The sequence below is a fragment of the Dendrobates tinctorius genome, unplaced genomic scaffold, assembly GCF_039654945.1.
Source record: "Dendrobates tinctorius isolate UK_male_01 unplaced genomic scaffold, ASM3965494v1 ptg000241l, whole genome shotgun sequence".
NCBI lineage: Eukaryota > Metazoa > Chordata > Amphibia > Anura > Dendrobatidae > Dendrobates > Dendrobates tinctorius.
This window is the reverse complement of record NW_027361908.1, coordinates 8,050,958-8,075,875: the sequence shown is the minus strand read 5'-3', so window position 1 is coordinate 8,075,875 and position 24,918 is coordinate 8,050,958. Positions and strand designations below refer to the sequence as shown.

Below are 24,918 nucleotides of genomic sequence, written 5' to 3'. Positions count from 1 at the left end.
GCTGCCAGACCATCACTCCTCACAAGTAGTGTGCTTTATACATTTATTCCCAACGCGTTTCAAAGTTAACAACTTCTTCCTCAGGGGATGACATGTATAGACAGGTATAGACATCACCGGTTTTATATATACACAGTTCAAAAATTGGCGCCAAGGGTCACATGTTGCAAGGAAGACAAAAGTCAAAGTTCATCAGTATTGCGATGTTAAAATTGGTTAAAAACTTGTTATTTCCAACGAAATTGATACTTTTGATATAATTCCAGGTAATTAAAGGAAGAAAAAGTGAAAAAAGAGAAAGAAAAAGGAGAAGTAAAAATGGGGAGAACTTGGACAGAACCAGAAAAACGGAGTCAGAAGAGAGCAGTAGCCAGTACCCAAACCACCACTCTAACAGTGCAGATTAGATATCACAAAGAAAAAAGGAAAGAAAAAAAGGATATTTCTTTGTGATATCTAATCTGCACTTTTAGAGTGGTGGTCTGGGTACTGGCTACTGCTCTCTTCTGACTCCGTTTTTCTGGTTCTGTCCAAGTTCTCCCCATTTTTACTTCTCCTTTTTCTTTCTCTTTTTTCTTCTTTTTTCACTTTTTCTTCCTTTAATTACCTGGAATTATATCAAAAGTATCAATTTCGTTGGAAATAACAAGTTTTTAACCAATTTTAACATCGCAATACTGATGAACTTTGACTTTTGTCTTCCTTGCAACATGTGACCCTTGGCGCCAATTTTTGAACTGTGTATATATAAAACCAGTGATGTCTATACCTGTCTATACATGTCATCCCCTGAGGAAGAAGTTGTTAACTTTGAAACGCGTTGGGGATAAATGTATAAAGCACACTACTTGTGAGGAGTGATGGTCTGGCAGCGCACGGTTAATCCATAAAAGTTCTTTTCCTTGAATCTGATGATTTATGGCCACGGCGTGGTCATTTGGATGTGCAGCAAGCTGACCTTGTTCCTTTATGTCTGATACTCTCCTACATAGGGTGAGTATAACGAATTACTTTACATTCCTATTTTCTCGGGTAAGACCCTATTGCGCTCTTTTTCTTTCAGTTTCTACTAGCGTCACATGAAGAAATACAAAATGACTGTCAATCAAGATCGATCTGGGGCACCATGCAAAATCTCACCTTGTGGCGTATCCTTGATCATGAGGAAGGTGAGAGATTAGCCTAAAAGTATATGGGGGAATTTGTTAATGATCTCAAGGCAGCTGGGACCACAGTGACCAAGAAAACCATTGGTAACGCATTATGCTGTAAAAGTTTAAAGTCTTGCAGTGCCCGCAAGCTCCCCCTGCTCAAAAAGGCAAATGTGCAAGCTCATTTGAAGTTTGCCACTGAACAGCTGGATGATTCTGTGAGTGATTGGGAAAAGGTGCTGTGTGTCAGATGAAACAAAAATTGAGATTTTTAGCATTAACTCAACTCGCCATGTTTGGAGGAAGAGAAATGCTGCTTATGACCCAAAGAACACCGTCAGCACTGTCAAGCATGGAAGTGGAAACATTATGTTTTTGGGGTGCTTCTCTGCTAAGTGAACAGGACTACTTCACCACATCCATGGGAGAATGGATGGAGCCATGTACTGTAAAATCCTGAGTGACAACCTCCTTCCTTCTGCTAGGACATTAAAAATGGATCATGGCTAGGTCTTCCACCAAGACAATGACCCAAAAGATGCAGCCAAGGCAACAAAGGAGTGGATCAAAAAGAAGCACATTAAGGTCACGGAGTGGCCTAACCACTCTCCAGATCTTAATCCCATAGAAAACTTATGGAGGGAGTTGAAGCTCCAAGTTGCCAAGCAACAGCCTCAAAATATTAATCTTAATTTAGAAATGATCTACAAAAAGGAATGAACTAAAATTCCTCCTGACATATGCGCAAACCTCATCATCAACTACAAAAAACATCTGACTGCTGTGCTTGCCAACAAGGGTTTTGCCACAAAGTATTAACTTTTGTTTGCCAGAGGGATCAAATATCTATTTCTCACTGCAAAACGCAAATAAATTTATATAATTTATGCAATGCTATTCTCGGGATTTTATTTTTGATATTCTATCTCTCAATGTAAAAAAAATGAATCTACCCTTAAAACTATAGACTGTTCATGTCTTTGTCAGTGGGCAAACTGCAATCAGCAAGGGATCAAATACTTATTTCCCCCACTGTAATCACATGGCTTATCCAGTAGACAAAACTAGCAAGAAGGAAGAGAAATAAAAGGTTTAAAATATTCTTGCCATTTCAGGGGAGCATGCAGTGAAATGTCTTTGCCTGTCTCTGACTCATAGAATTCTATGAGCACCAACTGTCATCTCATCTCAGCAATGGAAAAATTTCAACACAATGGGGCCAAAAACTAGCATAAAATACTATAAATACATGGATTAAATTATTCAATTTTTCATGCCAATTTCAGGCAGCTCTGCCAAAATGAACTGAGCTGGGGAGAAACTGAAGGCATAGGGCATGGTTATGCCTGTCTGTAAATTTATGGACAGTGGCAGCATTTCTTATGCCTGAAATGATTTTCCAGATTGACGAATGCCTCCAACGTACCAAATTATTTAAGTTACGTGTGCCTCCTAATAAATTTGGTAAATCCCTAAACTAAATGTTTAAAGGACTGTATTGCTACCTCCACTATGTCAATCTTTATGCTATTGCCTATGAGATGATGTTTTTAGGTGGTTTTCTAAAAGGAAATATTTTCCAAATAGTATAATTGCTTGCAAAGTTTTATTTAATTATTGAACTACTTTTTATTATGTTTTATTGTATGTAGATGTTTAAATGTATGAACAATAGTTTTATGTGATATACTCCATTATATTTTATGATTGTTTGTGGTGGTTACGATGTATATATGTGCCTAAGTCTGATTCCCCCCCATTGGTTGTGGCCTTTTTTTGGAAAGGAGGTGTCTCCATCTGCCTTCTTTGCTATAAATAGCAGACCCTGTATGTGTATGTTTATAGACTATGAAGAGGAGGATGAATGAACTCATGGAGATCAACATCCGACACTGCGGAGACACCATCACATGTTTCTCAACGCAGTGATTCTAGAGCACTGCCCCCATCCCTTATGGGAAATATGTAAAACATGCAAAACAGAAGCCGCGGAGACACCATCACGTGTTTCTCAACGCAGTGATTCTAGAGCACTGCCCCCATCCCTTATGGGAAATATGTAAAACATGCAAAACAGAAGCCGCGGAGACACCATCACGTGTTTCTCAACGCAGTGATTCTAGAGCACTGCCCCCATCCCTTATGGGAAATATGTAAAACATGCAAAACAGAAGCCGCGGAGACACCATCACGTGTTTCTCAACGCAGTGATTCTAGAGCACTGCCCCCATCCCTTATGGGAAATATGTAAAACATGCAAAACAGAAGCCGCGGAGACACCATCACGTGTTTCTCAACGCGTGATGGTGTCTCCGCGGCTTCTGTTTTGTATGTTTATAGACTGTCCTGAGGAAGTGGTGTGATCACCACGAAACACGTAGAAATAAAGTCTATTTTCTATTACATCCACTTGGACTCCTCTGGTACATCATCCTGACAGGTGAGCAGCGCAGTCTGATGCCCCAATTCTCTTCACCTAGCAAAGGATCATCACATCGGGACTTGCAGCAGCCGCCAATGCTAAGTGCAGTGGTTGTGTCTCACACAACCATGATAGGTGAGTGAATTTGATTATCCCTCACGAATATTCCTTTTATCTCGGATAAGACCCTATGTATGCTCTATATTCCTTCTAGGTACAAGGTGTAAAACTAGTGATGAGTGAGTATACTCGTTGCTCGGGTTTCCCTGAGCATGCTTGGGTGTCCTCCAAGTATTTTGGCGTGCTCGGAGATTTAGTTTTCATCTCCTCAGCAGCATGATTTGCGCCTGCTGGCCAGCCTGAATACATGTGGAGATTCCCTACAAACAGGCATTCCTCACATGAACTCAGCCTGTCCAGCAGCTGCAAATCATGCAGCTGCATTGACAGAAGCTAAATTTCCGAGCACGCCAAAATACTCGGAGGTCACCCGAGCATGCTTGGCAAAACCCGAGCAACAAGTATACTCGCTCATCACTATTTAAAACCCATCTCTAAAGAGTTTGTACTCTACAAATTATGTCTAAATAAGGATTCAAGACCATTAACCTCCCCAGGAGAGGCTGATCAATACAGATCACTCCAAGAGCAAGATGTATAATAATCTTTGAGATCGCAAAGGAACCAAAGGTAGCTTCTAAGCCATTAACCCCTTCCCGACATCCGACGGTATATCCCGTCCATGGGACCTGGGCCCCTATGCCCATGGACGGGATAGTACGTCGGGCGCGATCAGTGGCGCCCACGTGGTGAGCGCCGCTCATCGCGGCCGGGTGTCAGCTGATTATCACAGCTGACACCCGGCACAATGTGTCAGGGGCGGTCACGGACCGCCCCCGACACGATAACCCCTTGCACACCGCGATCAAACATGATCGCGGTGTACCGGGAGTTAAAGGGAAGCATCGGCAGGGAGGGGGCTCCCTCCGTGCTTCCATGAGCCCCCCACGGCAGCGCAATGTGCAGCGCTGTGCGGGGGACTCCTTTCCTCCAGGCCCCCGAATCCAAGATGGCGACGGGGGCCTTCGGGGGCCTGAGGAAGCCTTCTGCAGTGCCTGTGTCAGATCGCTGATCTGTCACAGTGATCTGTGATGTGACAGATCAGCGATCTGTCACAGGACAGTGATGTCCCACCTGAGACTATTTAATAAAGTAAAAAAAAAATAAAAAAAAGTGTAAAAATAATAAAAAAAAATCGCCAAATAAATTAGGAAAAAAAAAAAAAATATTCCCCCAATAAATCCATTTTTTGGAAATAATAATAAAAAAAAAACAATAAAAGTACACATATTAGATATCGCCGCGTCCGTAACGACCCGCCCTATAAAACTGTCCCATTAGTTAACCCCTTTAGTGAACCCCTTAAAAAATAAAAATAAAAAACGAAGCAAAAAATAATGATTTATTATCATACTGCCAAACAAAAAGTGTAATAACGCGCGATCAAAAAGACGCATATAAATATCCATGGTACCGCTGAAAACGTCATCTTGTCCTGCAAAAAACGAGCTGCCACACAGCATCATCAGCGAAAAAATAAAAAAGTTATAGCTCGCAGAATAAAGCGATGCAAAAATAATTATTTTTTATATAAAATAGTTTTCATTGCATAAAACTGACAAAAACATAAAAAAACGACCTAAATGAGGTATCGCTGTAACCGTACTGACCCAAAGAATAAAACCGCTTTATCAATTTTACCGCACGCAGAACGGTGTAAACGCACCCCCCCAAAAGAAATTCATGAAACGCTGGTTTTTCTTCATTCTGCGTCCCAAAAATCGGAATAAAAAGCGATCAAAAAATTTCACGTGCCTGAAAATGGTACCAATAAAAACGTCAACTCGTCCCGCAAAAAATAAGACCTCACATGACCCGGTGGGTCAAAATACGGAAAAATTATAGCTCTCAATATGTGGTGATGCAAAAACTATTTTTACAATAAAAAGCGTCTTTTAGCGTGCGACAGCTGCCAAAAATAAAAACCGCCATAAATACCGTATATACTCGAGTATAAGCCGACCTGAGTATAAGCCGACCCCCCTAATTTTGCCACAAAAAACTGGGAAAACTTATTGACTCAAGTATAAGCCTAGGGTGGGAAATGCTCCATAGATTATTCCCCCATAAGAAGCTCCATAGATTATTCCCCCATATACTGCCCCCATAAGAAGCTCCATATTGTTCCCCCATATACTGCCCCCATTAGAAGCTCCATATTGATCCCCCATATACTGCCCCCATTAGAAGCTCCATATTGTTCCCCCATATACTGCCCCCATTAGAAGCTCCATATTGTTCCCCCATATGCTGCCCCCATTAGAAGCTCCATATTGTTCCCCCATATGCTGCCCCCATTAGAAGCTCCATATTGTTCCCCCATATACTGCCCCCATTAGAAGCTCCATATTGTTCCCCCATATGCTGCCCCCATTAGAAGCTCCATATTGTACCCCCATATACTGCCCCCATTAGAAGCTCCATATTGTTCCCCCATATACTGCCCCCATTAGAAGCTCCTTAAGATTATTCCCCCATATGCTGCTGCTGCTGCAGCATGTAAAAATAAAAAAAATGACATACTCACCTCTCCGTCGCTGGGTGTCAGATTCTCACCTGTCCTGCGTCCATGGCTGCTCACCGCTATCTGCCACGTCATCAGTCAGTGACGTCCAGACTGCAGGGGGCGCGGCGCGCACTAATCACGTCACCGCGCCCTCTGCTGTCTCAAGTCACTGACCGATGACAGACAGCAGCAAGCAGCGATGGACACAGGACAGGTGAGTATCGCTATACTTACCTGTCCTGACGCTGTGTCTTGAGCCCCCAGCTTCTCCGCGCTCTCTCTTCCTGCCTTCAGCGGTCACGTGGTGCCGCTCATTAATATGCGCATATTCATGAGTTTTAATGAGTGGCACCACGTGACCGCTGAAGGCAGGAAGAGAGGCTGGGGGCTCAAGACACAGCGTCAGGACGGGTAAGTATGACCTGACACCCCCGCCCCCCTCCCCCTCTGACCTCCCGGTGTATATGACTCGAATATAAGCCGAGAGGGGGACTTTGAGCCAAAAAAAACGGGCTGAAAATCTCGGCTTATATTCGAGTATATACGGTAGTAAATCAAACCCCCCGTTATCACCCCCTTAGTTAGGGAAAAATAATAAAATAAAAAAAATGTATTTATTTCCATTTTTCCATTAGGGTTAGGGCTAGGGTTAGGGCTAGGGGTGTGTTGGGGTAGGGTTAGGGCTAGGGTTAGGGTAGGGTTATGGCTAGGGTTAGGGCTAGGGTTATGGCTAGGGTTAGGGTTAGGGCTAGGGGCATGTTGGGGTTCGGGTTGGAGTTAGAATTGGGGGTTTCCACTGTTTGGGCACATCAGGGGCTCTCCAAATGCAACATGGCGTCTGATCTCAATTCCAGCCAATTCTGAGTTGAAAAAGTCAAATGGTGCTCCTTCCCTTCCAAGCTCTGCCATGCGCCCAAACAGTGTTTTACCCCCACATGTAGGGTATCAGCCTACTCAGGACAAATTGCAAAACAATTTTTGGAGTCCAATTTCTCCTGTTACCCTTAGGAAAATAAAAAATTAGGGGCAAAAATATCATTTTTGTGGAAAAAAATGATTTTTTTATTTTCACGTCCGAGTGTTATAAACTTCTGTGAAGCACTTGGGGGTTCAAAGTGCTCACCACACATCTAGATAAGTTCCGTGGGGGGTCTAGTGTCCAAAATGGGGTCACTTGTGGGGAGTTTCAATAGTTTAGGTACATCAGGGGCTCTCCAAACGCACATGACACCCGCAGACCATTCCATCAAAGTCTGCATTCCAAAATGTCACTACTTCCCTTCCGAGCCCCGACGTGTGCCCATACAGTAGTTTTCTCCCACATATGGGGTATCAGCATACTCAGGACAAATTGGACAACAACTTTTAAGGTCCAATTTCTCCTGGTACCCTTGGGAAAATAAAAAAATGGTGACTAAAAGATCATGTTTGTGGAAAAAATACGAATTTTTTATTTTCACGCCCGGGCGTTATAAACTTCTGTGAAGCACTGGGGGGTTCAAAGTGCTCACCACACATCTATATAAGTTCCTTGGGGGGTCTAGTTTACAAAATGGTGACATTTGTGGGGGGTTTCCACTGTTTAGGTACATTAGGGGCTCTCCAAAGGCAACATGACACCCGCAGACCATTCCATCAAAGTCTGCATTCCAAAACGTCACTACTTCCCTTCCGAGCCCCGACGTGTGCCCATACAGTAGTTTTCTCCCACATATGGGGTATCAGCATACTCAGGACAAATTGGACAACAACTTTTAAGGTCCAATTTCTCCTGGTACCCTTGGGAAAATAAAAAAATGGTGACTAAAAGATCATGTTTGTGGAAAAAATACGAATTTTTTATTTTCACGCCCGGGCGTTATAAACTTCTGTGAAGCACTGGGGGGTTCAAAGTGCTCACCACACATCTAGATAAGTTCCTTGGGGGGTCTAGTTTACAAAATGGTGACATTTGTGGGGGGTTTCCACTGTTTAGGTACATTAGGGGCTCTCCAAAGGCAACATGACACCCGCAGACCATTCCATCAAAGTCTGCATTCCAAAACGTCACTACTTCCCTTCCGAGCCCCGACGTGTGCCCATACAGTAGTTTTCTCCCACATATGGGGTATCAGCATACTCAGGACAAATTGGACAACAACTTTTGGGGTCCAATTTCTCCTGGTACCCTTGGGAAAATAAAAAAATGGTGACTAAAAGATCATGTTTGTGGAAAAAATACGAATTTTTTATTTTCACGTCCGGGCGTTATAAACTTCTGTGAAGCACTGGGGGGGTCAAAGTGCTCACCACACATCTAGATAAGTTCCTTAGGGGGTCTAGTTTCCAAAATGGTGTCATTTGTGGGGGGTTTCCACTGTTTTGGTACATCAGGGGTTTTCCAAACGCGACATGGTGTCCGATCTCAATTCCAGCCAAAAACGTCAAATGGCGCTGCTTCCCTTCCGAGCTCTGCCATGCGCCCAAATAGTGGTTTACCCCCACATGTGGGGTATCAGCGTACTCAGGACAAATTGCACAATAACTTTTAGGGTCCTGTTACCCTTGGAAAAATAAGAATTGAGGGTGAAAAGATCATTTTTGTGGAAAAAATATGATTTTTTAATTGTATGGCTTTATGTTATAAACTTCTGTGAAGCCCATGGGGGTTCAAAGTTGTCACCACACATCTAGATAAGTTCCTTAGGGGGTCTAGTTTCCAAAATGGTGTCATTTGTGGGGGGTTTCCACTGTTTTGGTACATCAGGGGTTTTCCAAACGCGACATGGTGTCCGATCTCAATTCCAGCCAAAAACGTCAAATGGCGCTGCTTCCCTTCCGAGCTCTGCCATGCGCCCAAATAGTGGTTTACCCCCACATGTGGGGTATCAGCGTACTCAGGACAAATTGCACAATAACTTTTAGGGTCCTGTTACCCTTGGGAAAATAAAAATTGGGGTGAAAAGATCATTTTTGTGGAAAAAATATGATTTTTTAATTGTACCGCTGTACGTTATAAACTTTTGTAAAGCCCTTGTGGGTTCAAAGTTCTCACCACATATCTAGATAAGTTCCTTGGGGGGTCTAGTTTCCAAAATGGGGTCACTTGTAGGGGGTTTCCACTGTTTAGGTACATCAGGGACTCTCCAAACGTGACATGGCGTCCAATCTGAATTCCAGCCAATTTTGCATTGAAAAAGTCAAACGGCGCTCCTTCCATTCTGAGCTCTGCCATGCGCCGAAACAGTCGTTCCCCCCCACATATCAGGTATCTGCGTACTCAGGACAAATTGCACAATAACTTTTGCAGTCCAATTTCTCCTGTTACCCTTGGTAAAATAAAAAAAATTGAACCTGAATTATTTTTTTTATGAAAAAAAGTTGTTGATGTTCATTTTTTTTTAAATATTCAAAAAAATTCCTGTGACGCACCTAAAGGGTTAATAAACTTCTTGAATGTGGTTTTGAGCACCTTAAGGGGTGCAGTTTTTAGAATGGTGTCACTTTTGGGTATTTTCTATCATATAGACCCCTCAAAGTGGCTTCAAATGTGATGTGGTCCTAAAAATAAAATGGTGTTGTAAAAATGAGAAATCGCTGGTCAACTTTTAACCCTTATAACTTCCTAACAAAAAAAAACTTTGGTTCCAAAATTGTGCTGATGTAAAGTAAACATGTGGGAAATGTTAGTTATCAAGTTTTTTGTGTGCCGTATCTCTGTGATTTAAGGGCATAAAAATTCAAAGTTGGAAAATTGCAAAATTTTCAAAATTTTTGCCAAATTTCCGTTTTTCTCACAAATAAACGCAAGTTATTTGAATGAAATTTTACGACTAACAAGAAGTACAATATGTCGCAAGAAAACAATGTCAGAATCACCGGGATCCATGGAAGCGTTCCAGAGTTATGACCTCATAAAGGTACAGTGGTCAGAATTGTAAAAATTGGCCCGGTCATGAACGTGCAAACCACCCTTGGGGGTGAAGGGGTTAAAGACCTCTCTCACATTATCCAATGTTAATGTTCATTAGTCCACCATCAGTAGGACACTAAGCAACAGTCAACATTCTCCAAAAAGGAAATTGTTACTATCCTGCAGTTTGCTAAATATCACCTGTACAAGACTGAAGGCAATTGAAACAAGATTTTGTGTATAGAGTAGACAAAAATAGAGTTTTAGGATTAAATGAGAAGCATTTTGCCTTAAGAAAGAAAAAACACTGCATTTCAGCATAAAAATCTCATACCATCAGTGTATGTTATCAGCAAATCGTAAAGAAATATGTCAATGCATCTGTTTATGAGCTGAATATCAACAACAACAAACTAAGCGCTAAGATCTTTATACAAAAGAAGGGTTAAAGAACTATAATTTATAGGCTATGGAATGACTAATTGAAAGTCCTGATCTTAAAGAGGTTGTCCATTACTTTAGTATTGATGACCTATAAAGATAGATCATCAATGTCTGATCGGTCAGCACGAGGCACTCCCTCTGATTAGCGGTTGCTGGAGGTGGGGTAACAGCCTCAAGTAGGCGGCTGTTCCCTGCCTCAGCCACTATCAGAAATCAGCTAGCTTGCAAGTGTGTATTTGTGGCCAGCAGTCGCCACTGACACTGATAACAGTTGATCGGCAGGGGTGCCAGGTGTCTGACCCAACTGATCAGACATTGGTGACTTATCCTAAGAATAGGTCATCGATACTAATGTAGTGGACAACCTCTTAACTTTATTAAAATGTTGTGACCTGAAGCGAGCAATTCATGGGAGAAAACTCACCAATATAACAAAGTAGAAACTGTTTTGTAGGAAAAAAGGACTAAAATTCCACAAAGCCTATATGGATATTTAACCCTTTCATGACATGTGTCGCACTAGTACGGTGCATGTCGTGTCTCCCCCTTTGATGTGGGCTCCGGCGCTGAGCCCACATTAAAGTCGGGACATGTCAGCTGTTTTGAACAGCTGACATGTGCCCGCAATGGGCGCGAGTGGAATTGCGATCCACTCATGCCTATTAACCAGTTAAATCCCACTATCAAACTCTGACTGCGGGCTTTAAATAGAGCTTCTGGCCACGCGGCCGGAATTCGCGCACTGACGATCCCGTCACATGATTGGGGGTCATCAGTGCACTGCCATGACAACCAGAGTTCTCCTCGAGACATCTATGGTTGTTGATGGCAAATTGCTATGAGCACCACCCTGTAGTCAGCGCTCATAGCAATGCTGTTATTCTATTACATAGAGGTGATCTATGTATCACCTCTATGTAACAGAGGTGATCCAGTTGTGGCAGCTTAAAGCATGCCAAAAGTAAAGACAAAGTGAAAGAAAAAAAAAAGAAAATGTGAAAGAAAAAAGTAAAGAAAAAGTGTTTAAAAATATAAAAAAATAAAAAAACATAAAAGTTCAAATCACCCCCCTTTCGCTCCAATCAAAATAAAATAAAAAAAATCAAACCTACACATATTTGGTATTGCCACATTCAGAATCGCCCAATCTGTCAATAAAAAAAGATTAACCTGATCACTAAACGGCGTAGCGAGAAAAAAAATCAAAGCGCCAGAATTATGTTTTTTTGGTCGCCGCGAATTGCATTAAAATGCCGTGACGGACAATCAAAAGAACATATCTGCAGAAAACTGGTATCATTAAAAATGTCAGCTCGTCTTGCAAAAAACAAGCCCTCACCCAACCCGACATCACGAAAAATGGAGACGCTATGGGTATTGTAAATTGGCACAATTTTTTTTTTTTTTAGCAAACTTTGAAATTTTTTTTCACAACTGAGATAAAAGATAACCTAGACATGTTTGGTGTCTATGAACTCGTAATGACCCAGGAGAATCATAATGGCAGATCAGTTTTAGCATTTAGTGAACATAGCAAGAAAGCCAAGCAAAAACAAGTGTGGGATTGCACTTTTTTGCAATTTCACCGCACTTAGAATCTTTTTCCCATTTTCGAGTACACGACATGGTAAAAACAAATGGTGTTGTTCAAAGTACAACTTGTCCCGCAAAAATTAAGCCATCTCATGGCCATATTGACGGAAAAATAAAAAAAGTTAGGGGAACGAAAAACAGAAATGCAAAACCAAAAAAGGGCTCCATCTTGAAGGGGTTAAGCAACAATCAACATAACTGTTTACAGTAGATGCAGCTATAATTGCACAAGCGAGTCACAACAATTACTGAAAACAAAGGTTCACATACTTTTGACACTCATAAATAAGTGATATTGAATTATTTTGCTCAATAAAAAAATGACAATGTCAAATATTTTGGTTCTTTGCTTGATTAAGTTATCTTTATGTTTTTTCACACTTGTATGAAATCTGATGTAGTTTTTAGTCAAATTTGCAGACATATATGAAACATTTTGAAGGTCTCACAAACTTTCAACCAATGACGTAGATTGCAAGTTCAAAGTTATAGCAAAACACCTAAGTAAAATTCCTACAGCAAGATTTGGTGGCAGCACAGTAAAGTGCATATCAAATGCTCAAGGTTTTCATGTGCAAACTCCAAGATGCACACTTCTACTGAACCACAAGCATAAAAATAATTGGCTCTGATATGTGCAAAACCATATAAATAAGCTGCAAATGTTTTAGGATTCTGTTCTGTGTAATGATGAAACAAAAATGAGACCTTTTTAGGTCAATGGATCAATGGTTTGTTTAGAGGAGATGGAATTAAGCATTCACAGAAAAGAACAGCCTACCAACAGTGAAGCATGGTTGTGGCTACATGTTGCTCTTTGCTGGGGGGTTGAACAATTTTGATTGACCAGTAGCTGACCTGTGCTTCTTTGCATAAGAAATACTAAGGGAAGCTGTGTATTTCTGTTTAAATTAAAGGGGATTGAAGAGGTATGACCTCACCTTTTAAACTGTTGTGAAAAAAAATAGCAGAAGTAAAACAAACCACCTCAGAGGAATTCATTCATTGCCCCATCACAGGGTAAGTGGTTTTGACTCTCACTTCCCAAAGCACCAAGAGTGAGTGATATGCCAGCCACCCCCCAAAGGGCCAAAGACTGATCCATTCTCATCTAAAGCTAATTCTGAAAAGAGTCTGATGCCTGCCATAGCCATTCATCTTCCCAAACAGTAATGCATAAATGTGGAGGGTGGTGTCATATAGAATAGTGTAAAATAGTATAAAAAAAAAAGCTTGAAAAGTTACAGTGAAAAACAAACTTACAGTTTCTACATTGTTGGTAACTCTATGAGTAATTGGAATTTATATTATTATTCTGTATGAGCAAGAAACTTCAATCTTTGTATAACATGACATGCTGTTTAATTCAATATCTTTAATTTCAATGTTGAAGGAGTTATTGACTGATCCTGTATTGATCACTAGGAATACTGATTAGAAAAATGTCAAAACCTATAATAAAATTTGAAGAAGTAAGATTTGAAACTACACAATAGGATACTGTGTGGATTATTACATTCTTGTTTCAATGAATAAATACTTCTCTCTGGTGTCCCAACTCCCACTGATGTTTCTTTTTCCTGTCTTTATAAAAAGCCAAAAGAGTAAGAACACAGAAGAGCATAAAGGAATATGTGGATAGGTGATCTAACTATCTAAGGGTCATATTAACTATCTCACTCATACCATTTTTAACCAAGTTAGGGGGATATTTGCAACTATTTTACTACCATATTTTTAGGCCTGAATTTACTTTAAAGTATATCTATACTTTACAGAGCTTTTTATATATATTGTTTTTATAAATAAGTAGGTACTTAAACCCTTCATGCAATTTGATGGTCACATGCAACATGGAAAGGGTCAGCGTAAGTAGTAGCGGGACCCAGGTGCTGAGCCTTCTCCTCAGAGGGCAAATGCTGGCTGAGTCTCTATCAGCAGACATCAGAGATAGCTCTTGCTAACCACTTTAAATGCCAGTGTCAAACACTAAGAAAGACATTTCAGCCATACGATGTGGTCCAAGCATCCGTTTGGACACCCAGTTACTTGCCCCTCCATGAGTATTGGTGCTCCTGGTCCTCCACAAGCTGGGCTTCAAAGGAGACCATGATTTGTTTTACATTCTACAATAGGATATTATGGGTAATAATAAAGTGTAAATTAGAAAAAAAAAGTTTTAGAAATATGAAAAAAACAAAAAAACTTGTTAGCAGTAATAGGATATGGTCTAAAGTGAGACAGCATCCACCAAAATGTGAATGGTATATGTATAATGAGATAAACTTAAGAATAGAGATGAGCGAACCCAAGCTGTAAAGTTTTTCTGGGTTTATACCGTACACCCAGTACCCGCTGCTGAACTCCCAACATGGACGTTTTACAGTTAAGGAGTTCATGGAGGAGAGAGAGATTTTCCAGCTTCAATGTTTGTGTATCTATTCATTTCTATGGGGTTCTTATTCTGCTTCAAATTTGGGTACAGTTCTGATACCCGAACTGAACTTTGGACTAAAGTTCGGTCAAACTCAACGAACCCAAACTTCTATGGATTTGCTCATCCCTACAGAAGAATCAATATGTGGTCTAAAGTTATACAAAGGTGTAAAGAATGCACCAGAATTATTATCCAGTATGAGCTCTTGTGATAAATTTGGTGCTTGGGAGAGTCAAGTGGGAATAGTGGATGAGGGCAGGTATATCTCGCCCAGATTCCTCTCCTATGTGGCCTAGTCTGGTCAGTATCGCACCTGCTTACTAATGGATAATGGGAGGTGGATATATAAGGATGCAAGGTGGTTGTGTGAGTGTCTCAGCCTGGGAACACAGAGAGCCTGTCTGTATGAGAGACACACACGTGAGTGGAAGCAGTGCCCACTGCAACTTTGGTTTGGCTGGATGGGAGAAGCCCGCCAGTTGGTAGTTAGGTGGTCCATTGTTTAGTTAGTGCCGGAAAGGCAAGGATTTGTTTTATGTTTTATTTCCTTTTGCATTGCTTTCACTGTTAATAAACCTGACCCAGGGTCAGTTATACACGAATCCCCGCTCTGCGCCTGAGTTTCATGCTGAAGGCACGTGACCTTTGACCCCAGCAAAGGCGATCCCGGAGTGTTTTATCACATTGTGGTGGAGAACGCGGGCATCACGTTGCAAGCATGAGCATGGAGGACGTGGTGAAAGCACTGGTACAGTCCACCGCCGTCCAGCAAGAAGCTAATCGGGTGATGATGGCCCAGCTGAAGGAGTTGGTGGACATGACAGCTACCGATCGTTCGCTTCTCCAGCAGGTGGCGCAGCGCTTGGCAAGCTTACCTGAGCTTAACCTGGAAGCCGAGTCGAGAGTGATTCACGTGAGTCGGTACTGGCAGAAAATGACGACCGAAGATGACGTCGAGGCATACCTGACCACGTTTGAACGGACGGCGGTGAGAGAAAAATGGCCGAAGGCACGATGGGCCGGCCTGATTGCCCCGTTTCTTTCCGGCAAGGCCCAAAAGGCTTATTATGACTTAGAGCCTGAAGCCGCGCAGGACTTTGACAAACTGAAAGCCGAGATCTTGGCCCGGCTGGGAGTGACGACCGCTGTCTGTGCACAGAGAGTGCATCAATGGACTTATCAGCCGGATAAACCACCGCGGTCACAGATGTTCGACCTGATCCACGTGACGAAGAAGTGGCTACAACCCGAGGTGTTGACAGCGCCAGAGATAATCCAGAGAGTCGTCCTGGACAAGTACCTGAGAGCTCTACCGCCAGCCCTGAGGAAGTGGGTAAGCCATGGAAATCCTACGACGGCAGATCAACTGGTGGATCTGGTTGAACGTTACTCCGTGGCGGAAGGACTCCGAGACGACGCTACCCCACCTCGTTCTTCATCGTCTCCACGTGGAACCGGTAAGACTGTTCCAGGGAGTAGGGGAGATGGAAAAATCCCTAAGACAGTGGGGGAGGAAAACGGGACTGCCCGCACTGCGAGGCCGAGAGTAACGAACTATGGTCTAAGCAAGGGGCCCGTTAGGTGTTTCCGCTGCCAAGAGATGGGACATATTGCTGCGAACTGTCCGGTCACTACTGAACGCATGCAGTGCGACGTCACAGACTCTAAAAACCGCATGTCTATGGTTGCACGGGTAGTGAGTGTGAATGCCGGTCAAAAGGATGTGGAAAAACACTTGTGTGATTTAACTGTTGATGGCAAAAATGTGGTGGCATTGTTAGACTCGGGAAGTGTGGTGACTCTGGTGAAGGCCAGTCTGGTGCCAGCCCCAACTGGGCCATCAGACAAATTCTCTGTAACGTGTGTGCATGGAGACACCTGTTCGTACCTCACCACAGTCATATGCATTACAACTTCCTATGGGTCTGTGCAACATAAAGTGGGACTCGTCCCGGCGTTATTGCATGATGTTATCCTGGGCCGGGATTTTCCCCACTTCTGGCAATTGTGGGAGAATCAGTTGATGCCCTCGGGTAATAGTGTACATGATTCTTCTCCCAGGGAGCGTGTGGGTCCCGAACCCCTGGAAGAGGTCTCCCTGGAAGACTCGGGGGAAGAGTCTGCGGGAAATGACCTGCAGTTCCCGTTTTCAGTCATGGCGGGTGATAATGAGGAGACCGGGGAAGAGGAGGAGGCTGACAGCCGTCCACCTCCCCGTTTGCCGGATTTAGAAGTTCAGAAAGATGACTTCCAAAGCGAGCAAATAAAGGATCCTACCCTTTCTCAGGCTAGGACAAATGTAAAAGTGATAAATGGGGTACCCGTAGAACCTGGCTCTAGGCTGGCATATCCTTACATGGTTCTGGAGAATGATTTACTCTATCAGATAGAGAAAAAGGGGGAAGATACGGTGCAACTATTAGTCGTGCCAAAACCCTACCGGCGGCAGGTGCTGGACCTGGCCCACGGACATGTGATGGGAGGTCACCTGGGAGTCCAGAAAACCACCGAAAGGATATTACACTGTTTTGTTTGGCCAGGCATGCATCATGATATTCGTGTATATTGCGAGTCTTGTCCTGACTGCCAAGCCTCTGCACCTAAGCCCCGGTTCTGTAGCCCTCTGGTACCCCTACCTATTATTGAAGTCCCGTTTGAGAGGATTGGGATGGATTTAGTTGGGCCCCTTCCACGGTCTGCACGTGGACACCAACATATCCTGGTCATCTTGGATTATGCCACTCGTTACCCGGAGGCCATCCCTTTGCGTAACACGGCCACCAAGACGATTGCCAAGGAGCTGGTGCATGTGTTTAGTCGGGTCGGTATACCAAAACAGATACTCACTGACCAGGGGACCCCCTTTATGTCCAGGATAATGAAGGAGCTCTGCCGATTGTTACAAATCGAACCGTTACGCACATCCGTGTATCACCCTCAAACAGACGGGTTGGTCGAACGGTTCAATAAAACTCTGAAGCAGATGCTGAGAAAGGTGATAGACAAGGATGGGAAGAACTGGGACTATTTACTTCCGTATTTGCTTTTTGCCATCAGGGAAGTACCCCAGTCTTCCACGGGATTCTCGCCTTTCGAGTTATTGTACGCCCGACGTCCTCGCGGACTGTTAGACGTTGCAAAAGAAACCTGGGAGGGTCAGGTCACTCCATTTAAAACAGTGATAGATCACGTCACACAAATGCAGGACCGTATTGCGGCTGTGATGCCTATCGTCAAAGAACACATGATACAGGCTCAATGAGCCCAAAAAAGAATCTATGATAGGGGAGCCAAGATCCGTACGTTTGCACCCGGAGATAGGGTGTTGATCCTGGTCCCCACGGTGGACAGTAAGTTCCTGGCAAAGTGGCAGGGCCCCTTTGAGATCAAGGAAAGAGTTGGTGAAGTAAACTACAAAGTATACCAGGCAGGTAAACGGAAACCTGAACAGATTTATCATGTAAATCTGATAAAGCCCTGGAAGGATCGGTCTGCCTTGTCAGCGGAGCTGGCCCGTCCTGTCTGCTCGCATACCGTACCAGAGGTACGGGTTGCAGAGACTCTCTCGGAGCGGCAAAAGACGGAAGTCAGGCAGTTTCTACTTCACAACCAAAAGTTTTTCTCAGAAAAACCCGGGCAGACTATGCTAATGAAACATGACATCGTAACGGAACCTGGTGTCACAGTTCACGTAAAGCCCTACCGAATCCCGGAAGCGCGCCGTGAAGCCGTTTCCCGAGAAGTGAAGGCAATGTTAGAGTTAGGAGTCATTGAGGAATCGCACAGTGCGTGGTCCAGCCCGATTGTGCTAATTCCTAAACCGGACGGCACCATCCGGTTCTGCAATGACTTCAGGAAACTGAATGCGGTCTCAAAATGTGATGCCTACCCTATGCCCCGGGTCGATGAGTTAATAGATCGGTTAGGAAAAGCCCGGTATATTACGACCCTAGACCTAACAAAGGGGTATTGGCAGATCCCTCTGGCGGAGTCTGCCAGAGAAAAGACGGCATTTGCTACCCCAGAAGGTCTATTTCAGTATGTGTATATGCCGTTTGGACTGCACGGAGCACCAGCGACCTTCCAGAGACTGATGGATCGAGTCCTGAGGCCACATAGGCGGTACGCTTCGGCCTATTTGGACGACATTGTCATTTACAGCTTAGACTGGGAGACTCATCTCCAGAAAGTACAAGCTGTGATTGACGACCTGTGGGAGGCAGGTCTAACCGCGAACCCCAAGAAATGTCACATCGGGCTAGAAGAAGCCCGGTATTTGGGGTATGTAATTGGGAGGGGTGTTGTTAAACCCCAAGTTGATAAGATTCAGGCGGTTCAGGACTGGCCACAACCTGTCAACAAGAAGCAGGTGCAAGCCTTCCTGGGGATCGCCGGTTATTATCGCCGGTTCATACCCAATTTTGCAGCCATCGCTACCCCCCTGATGGATCTTACAAAAGGGAAAGACTCCGTCATGATTAAATGGAGTTTAGCGGCTGAAGAAGCCTTCCATAGCCTAAAACGGGCACTTTGCTCTCAGCCCGTACTGGTGACTCCAGACTTCCGCAGCGAGTTTGTGGTACAAACGGATGCCTCTGATACTGGTATCAGGGCCGTACTCTCACAAGTGAGGGACGGAGTGGAACACCCAGTCCTCTATCTCAGCAGGAAGCTGAATAAACACGAGCAAAGGTATGCAGTCGTAGAAAAAGAGTGCCTCGCCATTAAGTGGGCTCTAGAGGCCCTCAAATATTACCTGGTGGGCCGAAAGTTCAGGCTGATCACTGACCATGCCCCTCTCAAGTGGATGCACTTGAACAAGGAACGGAATAGCCGGGTGACCCGGTGGTTCCTTGCCCTGCAGGCCTACACTTTTACGGTGGAGCACCGCCCAGGGGTACAGATGGGGAATGCAGATGCCCTGTCCCGAGTGCACTGTTTGGCGGGTGTCATTGCTCGACCAGAGTGGTCTGAGCAGAAGGGGGGGATATGTGAGAATCAAGTGGGAATAGTGGATGAGGGCAGGTATATCTCGCCCAGATTCCTCTCCTATGTGGCCTAGTCTGGTCAGTATCGCACCTGCTTACTAATGGATAATGGGAGGTGGATATATAAGGATGCAAGGTGGTTGTGTGAGTGTCTCAGCCTGGGAACACAGAGAGCCTGTCTGTATGAGAGACACACACGTGAGTGGAAGCAGTGCCCACTGCAACTTTGGTTTGGCTGGACGGGAGAAGCCCGCCAGTTGGTAGTTAGGTGGTCCATTGTTTAGTTAGTGCCGGACAGGCAAGGATTTGTTTTATGTTTTATTTCCTTTTGCATTGCTTTCACCGTTAATAAACCTGACCCAGGGTCAGTTATACACGAATCCCCGCTCTGCGCCTGAGTTTCATGCTGAAGGCACGTGACCTTTGACCCCAGCAAAGGCGATCCCGGAGTGTTTTATCACAGTGCTCTTAAATACTGTCTAAGTTTACTGCATAAGTATTAAATAGAAAATCTTCCCCTATGTGTGATAGAAAGCCTGAGGGTGTGTGCACACGTAAGAGTTTTCTTTGCATTTAAGCGTTTTTACCAGCAAAAAATGCTTACAAAACGCTTACAAGAAGCATCCCATTCATTTTAATGAATTCTGCACTTTTTGTGCATATTGATGGTTTTTTTTCCATGAAAAAACGCATCGCGATAAAAAGACGCAGCATGCTCATTAATTTAGTGGAAAAATCCGCATTTCTAACTATATTCTATGAGACTGGGGATGCTCTGGAAAAAAAACGCATAAACGCACAAAAATCGCACAAAAATCGCGCAAAAAACGCGGAAAAAAATGCACGTTTCCTGGGAAGGAGTCTGGTTTTTAGTCAGGAGTTTTCTGCATGTGTGGGTACATAGTCTGATACTGTCTTTATACATTTGACCAGCCAACAATATCATTTGAATAGGATTCTCTTGACTGTTCACTAAAAAAATTGGTTAATACAATTGGATTGTACTCAGGAGACTGAGCTATCATTATAGCATGCAGAATTATCTGCTGCAGCAGATCCACAGGTCCACAAGCAACCAAACTATAGGAACAAAATAGAAAAGCGTGGATATAATCTAAGCTGCCGAATGATTGGAGATCCAGACGTATTTTCATAAAGAAGTGTGGTTATTCAACGCGTTTCAGAGTTCTAAGACTCCTTCATCAGGAAGTACCAAAAACAAAAGATGTTCGTGATACTTCCTGATGATGGAGTCTTAGAACTCTGAAACGCGTTGAATAAACCACACTTCTTTATGAAAATACGTCTGGATCTCCAATCATTCAGCAGCGCAGATTATATCCACGTTTACATGGAATATATATAACTTCAAAGAGCCTACAAATGGCGACTAATTTTAACATCATGTGCAAAATGGAAAGACCAACCCTAAATACGCTGTATGCCATTAAATATAACTGAAGCTCACTCTGTTTACTATATGTAGAAAAACATTATGTTGAAGTAGCCATAGGTAGAAATTGAGCATCTTATTCCTTTTATTGTTTAAAACTGTAATAAGAAATTGAATTTTAAAAAAAAAAAATTTAAAAAAGGGAAAATATGACTACTATTTAAACAGTAGCATTTGCAAAATAAATGCCAGTCAAACTATTTAAAAATTATATTTAGCAAAGAAGAAGCATGGACCCAATAAAAAATATATATCGAAAAATATATGTGGATTTTATTTAAACAACAAGGATATAAAACATATTTAAAAATGATAAAAAAACAAACAAAAATAATTAAAATGTGAATCCACACAACAAAACTTGGGGATTCAACATAGACATGGATGGACGCAAAGTATCATGGACATATAGTAATATCATGGGCATAAAGTAATAATTAGTATGTGAAAATATAACACTCCTAAAACAAGGATGCCATTGTTCGAATATTGTATGTGTCCAGTACTGAGCTGGACTTTATTAGTCTTGGATATCTTTTCACACATCGTAGAGGATTTAATCAGTCACACTAGAAAGAAATGTTGACAGACTTCCGCATAATGTTTTGCAGCTATCGCATCACATGATAAAGCACAGCCAATAAAGAAAGACTATCAATGCCTTCATAACAGGGTAGCCAAGCAGTGCTGCAGCCATTTTTGGGGATTCAGGATAACACGAGAATAATAGATCTCACAGCTCAGCAACGGAGATAGGAAGAAAAAGCCCGAAACATTATACAAATATTCCAGACAGTAATGTGCTGTACAACTGGAGCAGTGAAAAATTTTGTGTAGTATCCATGAATAATACAAATATTCAATTGATAGGGAAAGGGATAGGAGAAGTGCCAGCAGCATTGACTATCTCAGTGTGATTAATTAGTTGTATGTTGTAGCTGTCATTTGTTCTGCATGTTTGAATTACAATTACAGTTTATTCTTTTTTTTCATAATGTCATAGAAAGCAGCAGCAAGGCAGTACAATACTTTTTGTGCCCCCTAAACATTTCTAAAATAATTATTAGTCAGGGGTGGTGTGCTTGCTAGTCACAAGGGATCGTAGTGAGGATTTGCATTCCTTGTGAATGTAGGAATAATAGTTTTTTTCTATAAATACAGAAACAAAATTTCTCCTAAATAAAGACATTTATCCATGACTGTCATCCTCACAATGTGTATGTGGCAATTTCTTTTTTGCACACCTATTTTACAAGTGAAATTATACATGTGAACACACTACACCAATACAGTGCCTTATCTGGGCTTTAGGACATGTAGTAACTTATTAATTTCACATTATTTTGCAAAAAGGGTTGAATTTTGTGAAAAAAAATAGAAAAATAAGATGTTTAAATATGTATCCACTTAACTGTACAAGTAAAATAATTGGGTATGTAAAAGAATGTCAGATGTTAACTATAGTGTTGTACAAAATGTATGGAAAAAGAAAAAATGGCAATGGACATTGTTGTGTAAAAGAAAAAAACACATACCACAACTAAAAAATGGCAGCAATTAACAGTAACAAAAGCACCACCGTCATCACTGGCCCAAACTATCTTGGCAGTAATATTACCAAACACAGACCAGGAGAATGATACCTGTCATTGTGACACCATTAGTTTGAGTCAAAATTTTGCAAAAAATAAGAAAAATTTGCTGTTCACTGTGTTATTACATAGTCTGTTGGTAGCTACCGATTACCAACTGTTTCTACGGTTTGATCAGTTTGACATTTGTAAGTCTGTTTGTGTTAAACAGCTTGAAACAGATTGGCTACAGTCCTAGGAGACCTCTGAGTATTACACATATTTCAGGGCAATTGAAGGCTTTGCAGAATTGCAATTTCTAATGAATCGATTATACAAACCTGTCAAACTCGAATTTTTAAAAAAAATTCTTTATCTTTCCTGCATACTGTATTTGTTAAATGCCATCTTTTACTCTAAGGAGTTCAAGCCGTGCCACTTTTCATTTGTAACCATGATTTATCTACCTTGTGGTTAAAGTATGTACAATATAATTTTCTTTTCACTAGGCATTGGAAATAAGGTTACATGACATTTGAAAGCAGTAACTTAGGAATCATCTTTCATTGAATTCACTGGATAGCTTTAAAAACACGACAACTAGATAATACTTACTTTCTCTTGCTCATTTTATGCAGTGCATTCTTTTTCTTGACAATCCGGAGATCCTGATAAGGAGGTTTGTGACATAGCAATCCAGTTGGATTTTCTTGTCTGCACAGCTCTGAATGTTCTAAAAGGTAGCACATCATTTTATCAGATCACCTTACATAAAGGGGGCACATTACTATTGCAAAAGTGGCAATTCTCCATTAGTTCTATAAATTCAGTATAATTTCTGGCATGTAGCTCCTCTTTTACTCTACATTGAATAAAGCTGATGAGGATAATTTTCTACAGTCATTCACAATCAGAGATCTTGAAAACTGAAACAAGTGCCAATGAATCAAAATGCAGGTACATTTACATAACTTTTGACTATAATGTGATTAAAGTGGTTTTCTGAAATGTTCTGTAAAAATTGTGTGTGTGAACAGTTTCAATGTAGTCAAGTTAATTACTAATATTTTGTCTGTAGGTGAGATTTCTGAGTAAAGCAGTCTCAAATTCAGTTACGGTATGTCATCAGGCTCCTAGTGTTCATTGCCTGTGTGACCTGTTGAACTTTAAATACTTAGTAAGGTTCCCTTCCCCTTCTCCATAGTGCAGGGCATCATCAGTCATCGCATGCCTCTTCTTTCCCTTTTTATGCTAGTTTTCTAGAGTAAAACATTTGATGAATCAGAGCCATAGTGTTAACAAAACCCTTTAACTCATTTCATACCATCTTTCCGTGTATTTAAACACACAGATCATAGAGATGAAATGATATCTTGGTATCTGCAATTTGATGTCTTATTCTAGAAAAATTAATTTTTTTCTTAAAATATAAATTATCGGTTAAGATCTATGGGCTGGGCACATATCTACTTAAAAATGTGCCTCAAGAGCATATTGTAAATTGAAGGTACATTAACAGTGTGAGCCTTGTAATGACTGACAGTCTGCTCTCATGATCTACATGTCTCACACTGGTAATGCCCCCTTTCATTTAAAATAATCGATAGATTTTCACGTAGATCAGTATGGAACTTAACAGCCCATTTACATAAAAAGAAACAGATTTCTCTGGAATACGACATCAGATATAAAGTTGTCACATTATTCAGCTTTCTGTGATCTATGTGCCCGTGTAGATGGCTTAAGGCCCCGTCACACGCAGCAATCTCGCTAGCGAGATCGCTGATTTTGTGATGCCACAGCGATCTCGCCAGCGAGATCGCTGTGCGTGATGGGGATCAGCGACTGGCCCCCCCGCTGGGTATCGCTGATCGTGCACTATCGTGCATGGCCATTTTTTGATCGCTGGTCTCCCACTGGCCAGCATGCATCGCTGCATGTGGCAGTGGGAGCCACCGATCAGCGAGGCTCCCAGTGCTGTAAGCAGGCGCTGGGAGCTGGTCTCTAAGGTAAATATCGGGTTACTAAGCGGCGCACGTCACTTAGTTACCCGATGTGTACCTTAATAACCTGCATGCTGGCAGCTCCCCGTGCGAGCATGCAGGTTTCTAAGGAACACATCGGGTAACTAAGTGACGCGTGACGCTTAGTAACCTGATATTTACCTTAGAGACCAGCGTCCTCGCTGGTGCTGATCGCTGGTGAAGCTGCCTGTTTGGCAGCTCACCAGCGATCATGTAGTGATGCACCAGTGATCCTGGTCGTATCGTTGTCGGGATCGCTGGTGCATTGTTTAGTGTAACGGGGCCTTTAGGAGGGTTGATTCTATTGACAGATTCAC

The 24,918-nt window shown here is 42.4% G+C and overlaps 1 protein-coding gene across 1 annotated transcript in view; it reads right to left on the bottom strand.

The window, feature by feature from the left end:
- Positions 1 to 24,918, bottom strand: part of LOC141060642 (dynein axonemal heavy chain 3-like) — a 2,648,786-nt gene that overhangs the window by 2,359,946 nt on the left and 263,922 nt on the right. The window contains exon 5 of the mRNA XM_073556958.1: positions 23,193 to 23,310. Within this exon, the coding sequence (XP_073413059.1) occupies positions 23,193 to 23,310 (118 nt within the window). The remainder of the gene's footprint in view (positions 1 to 23,192; positions 23,311 to 24,918) is intronic.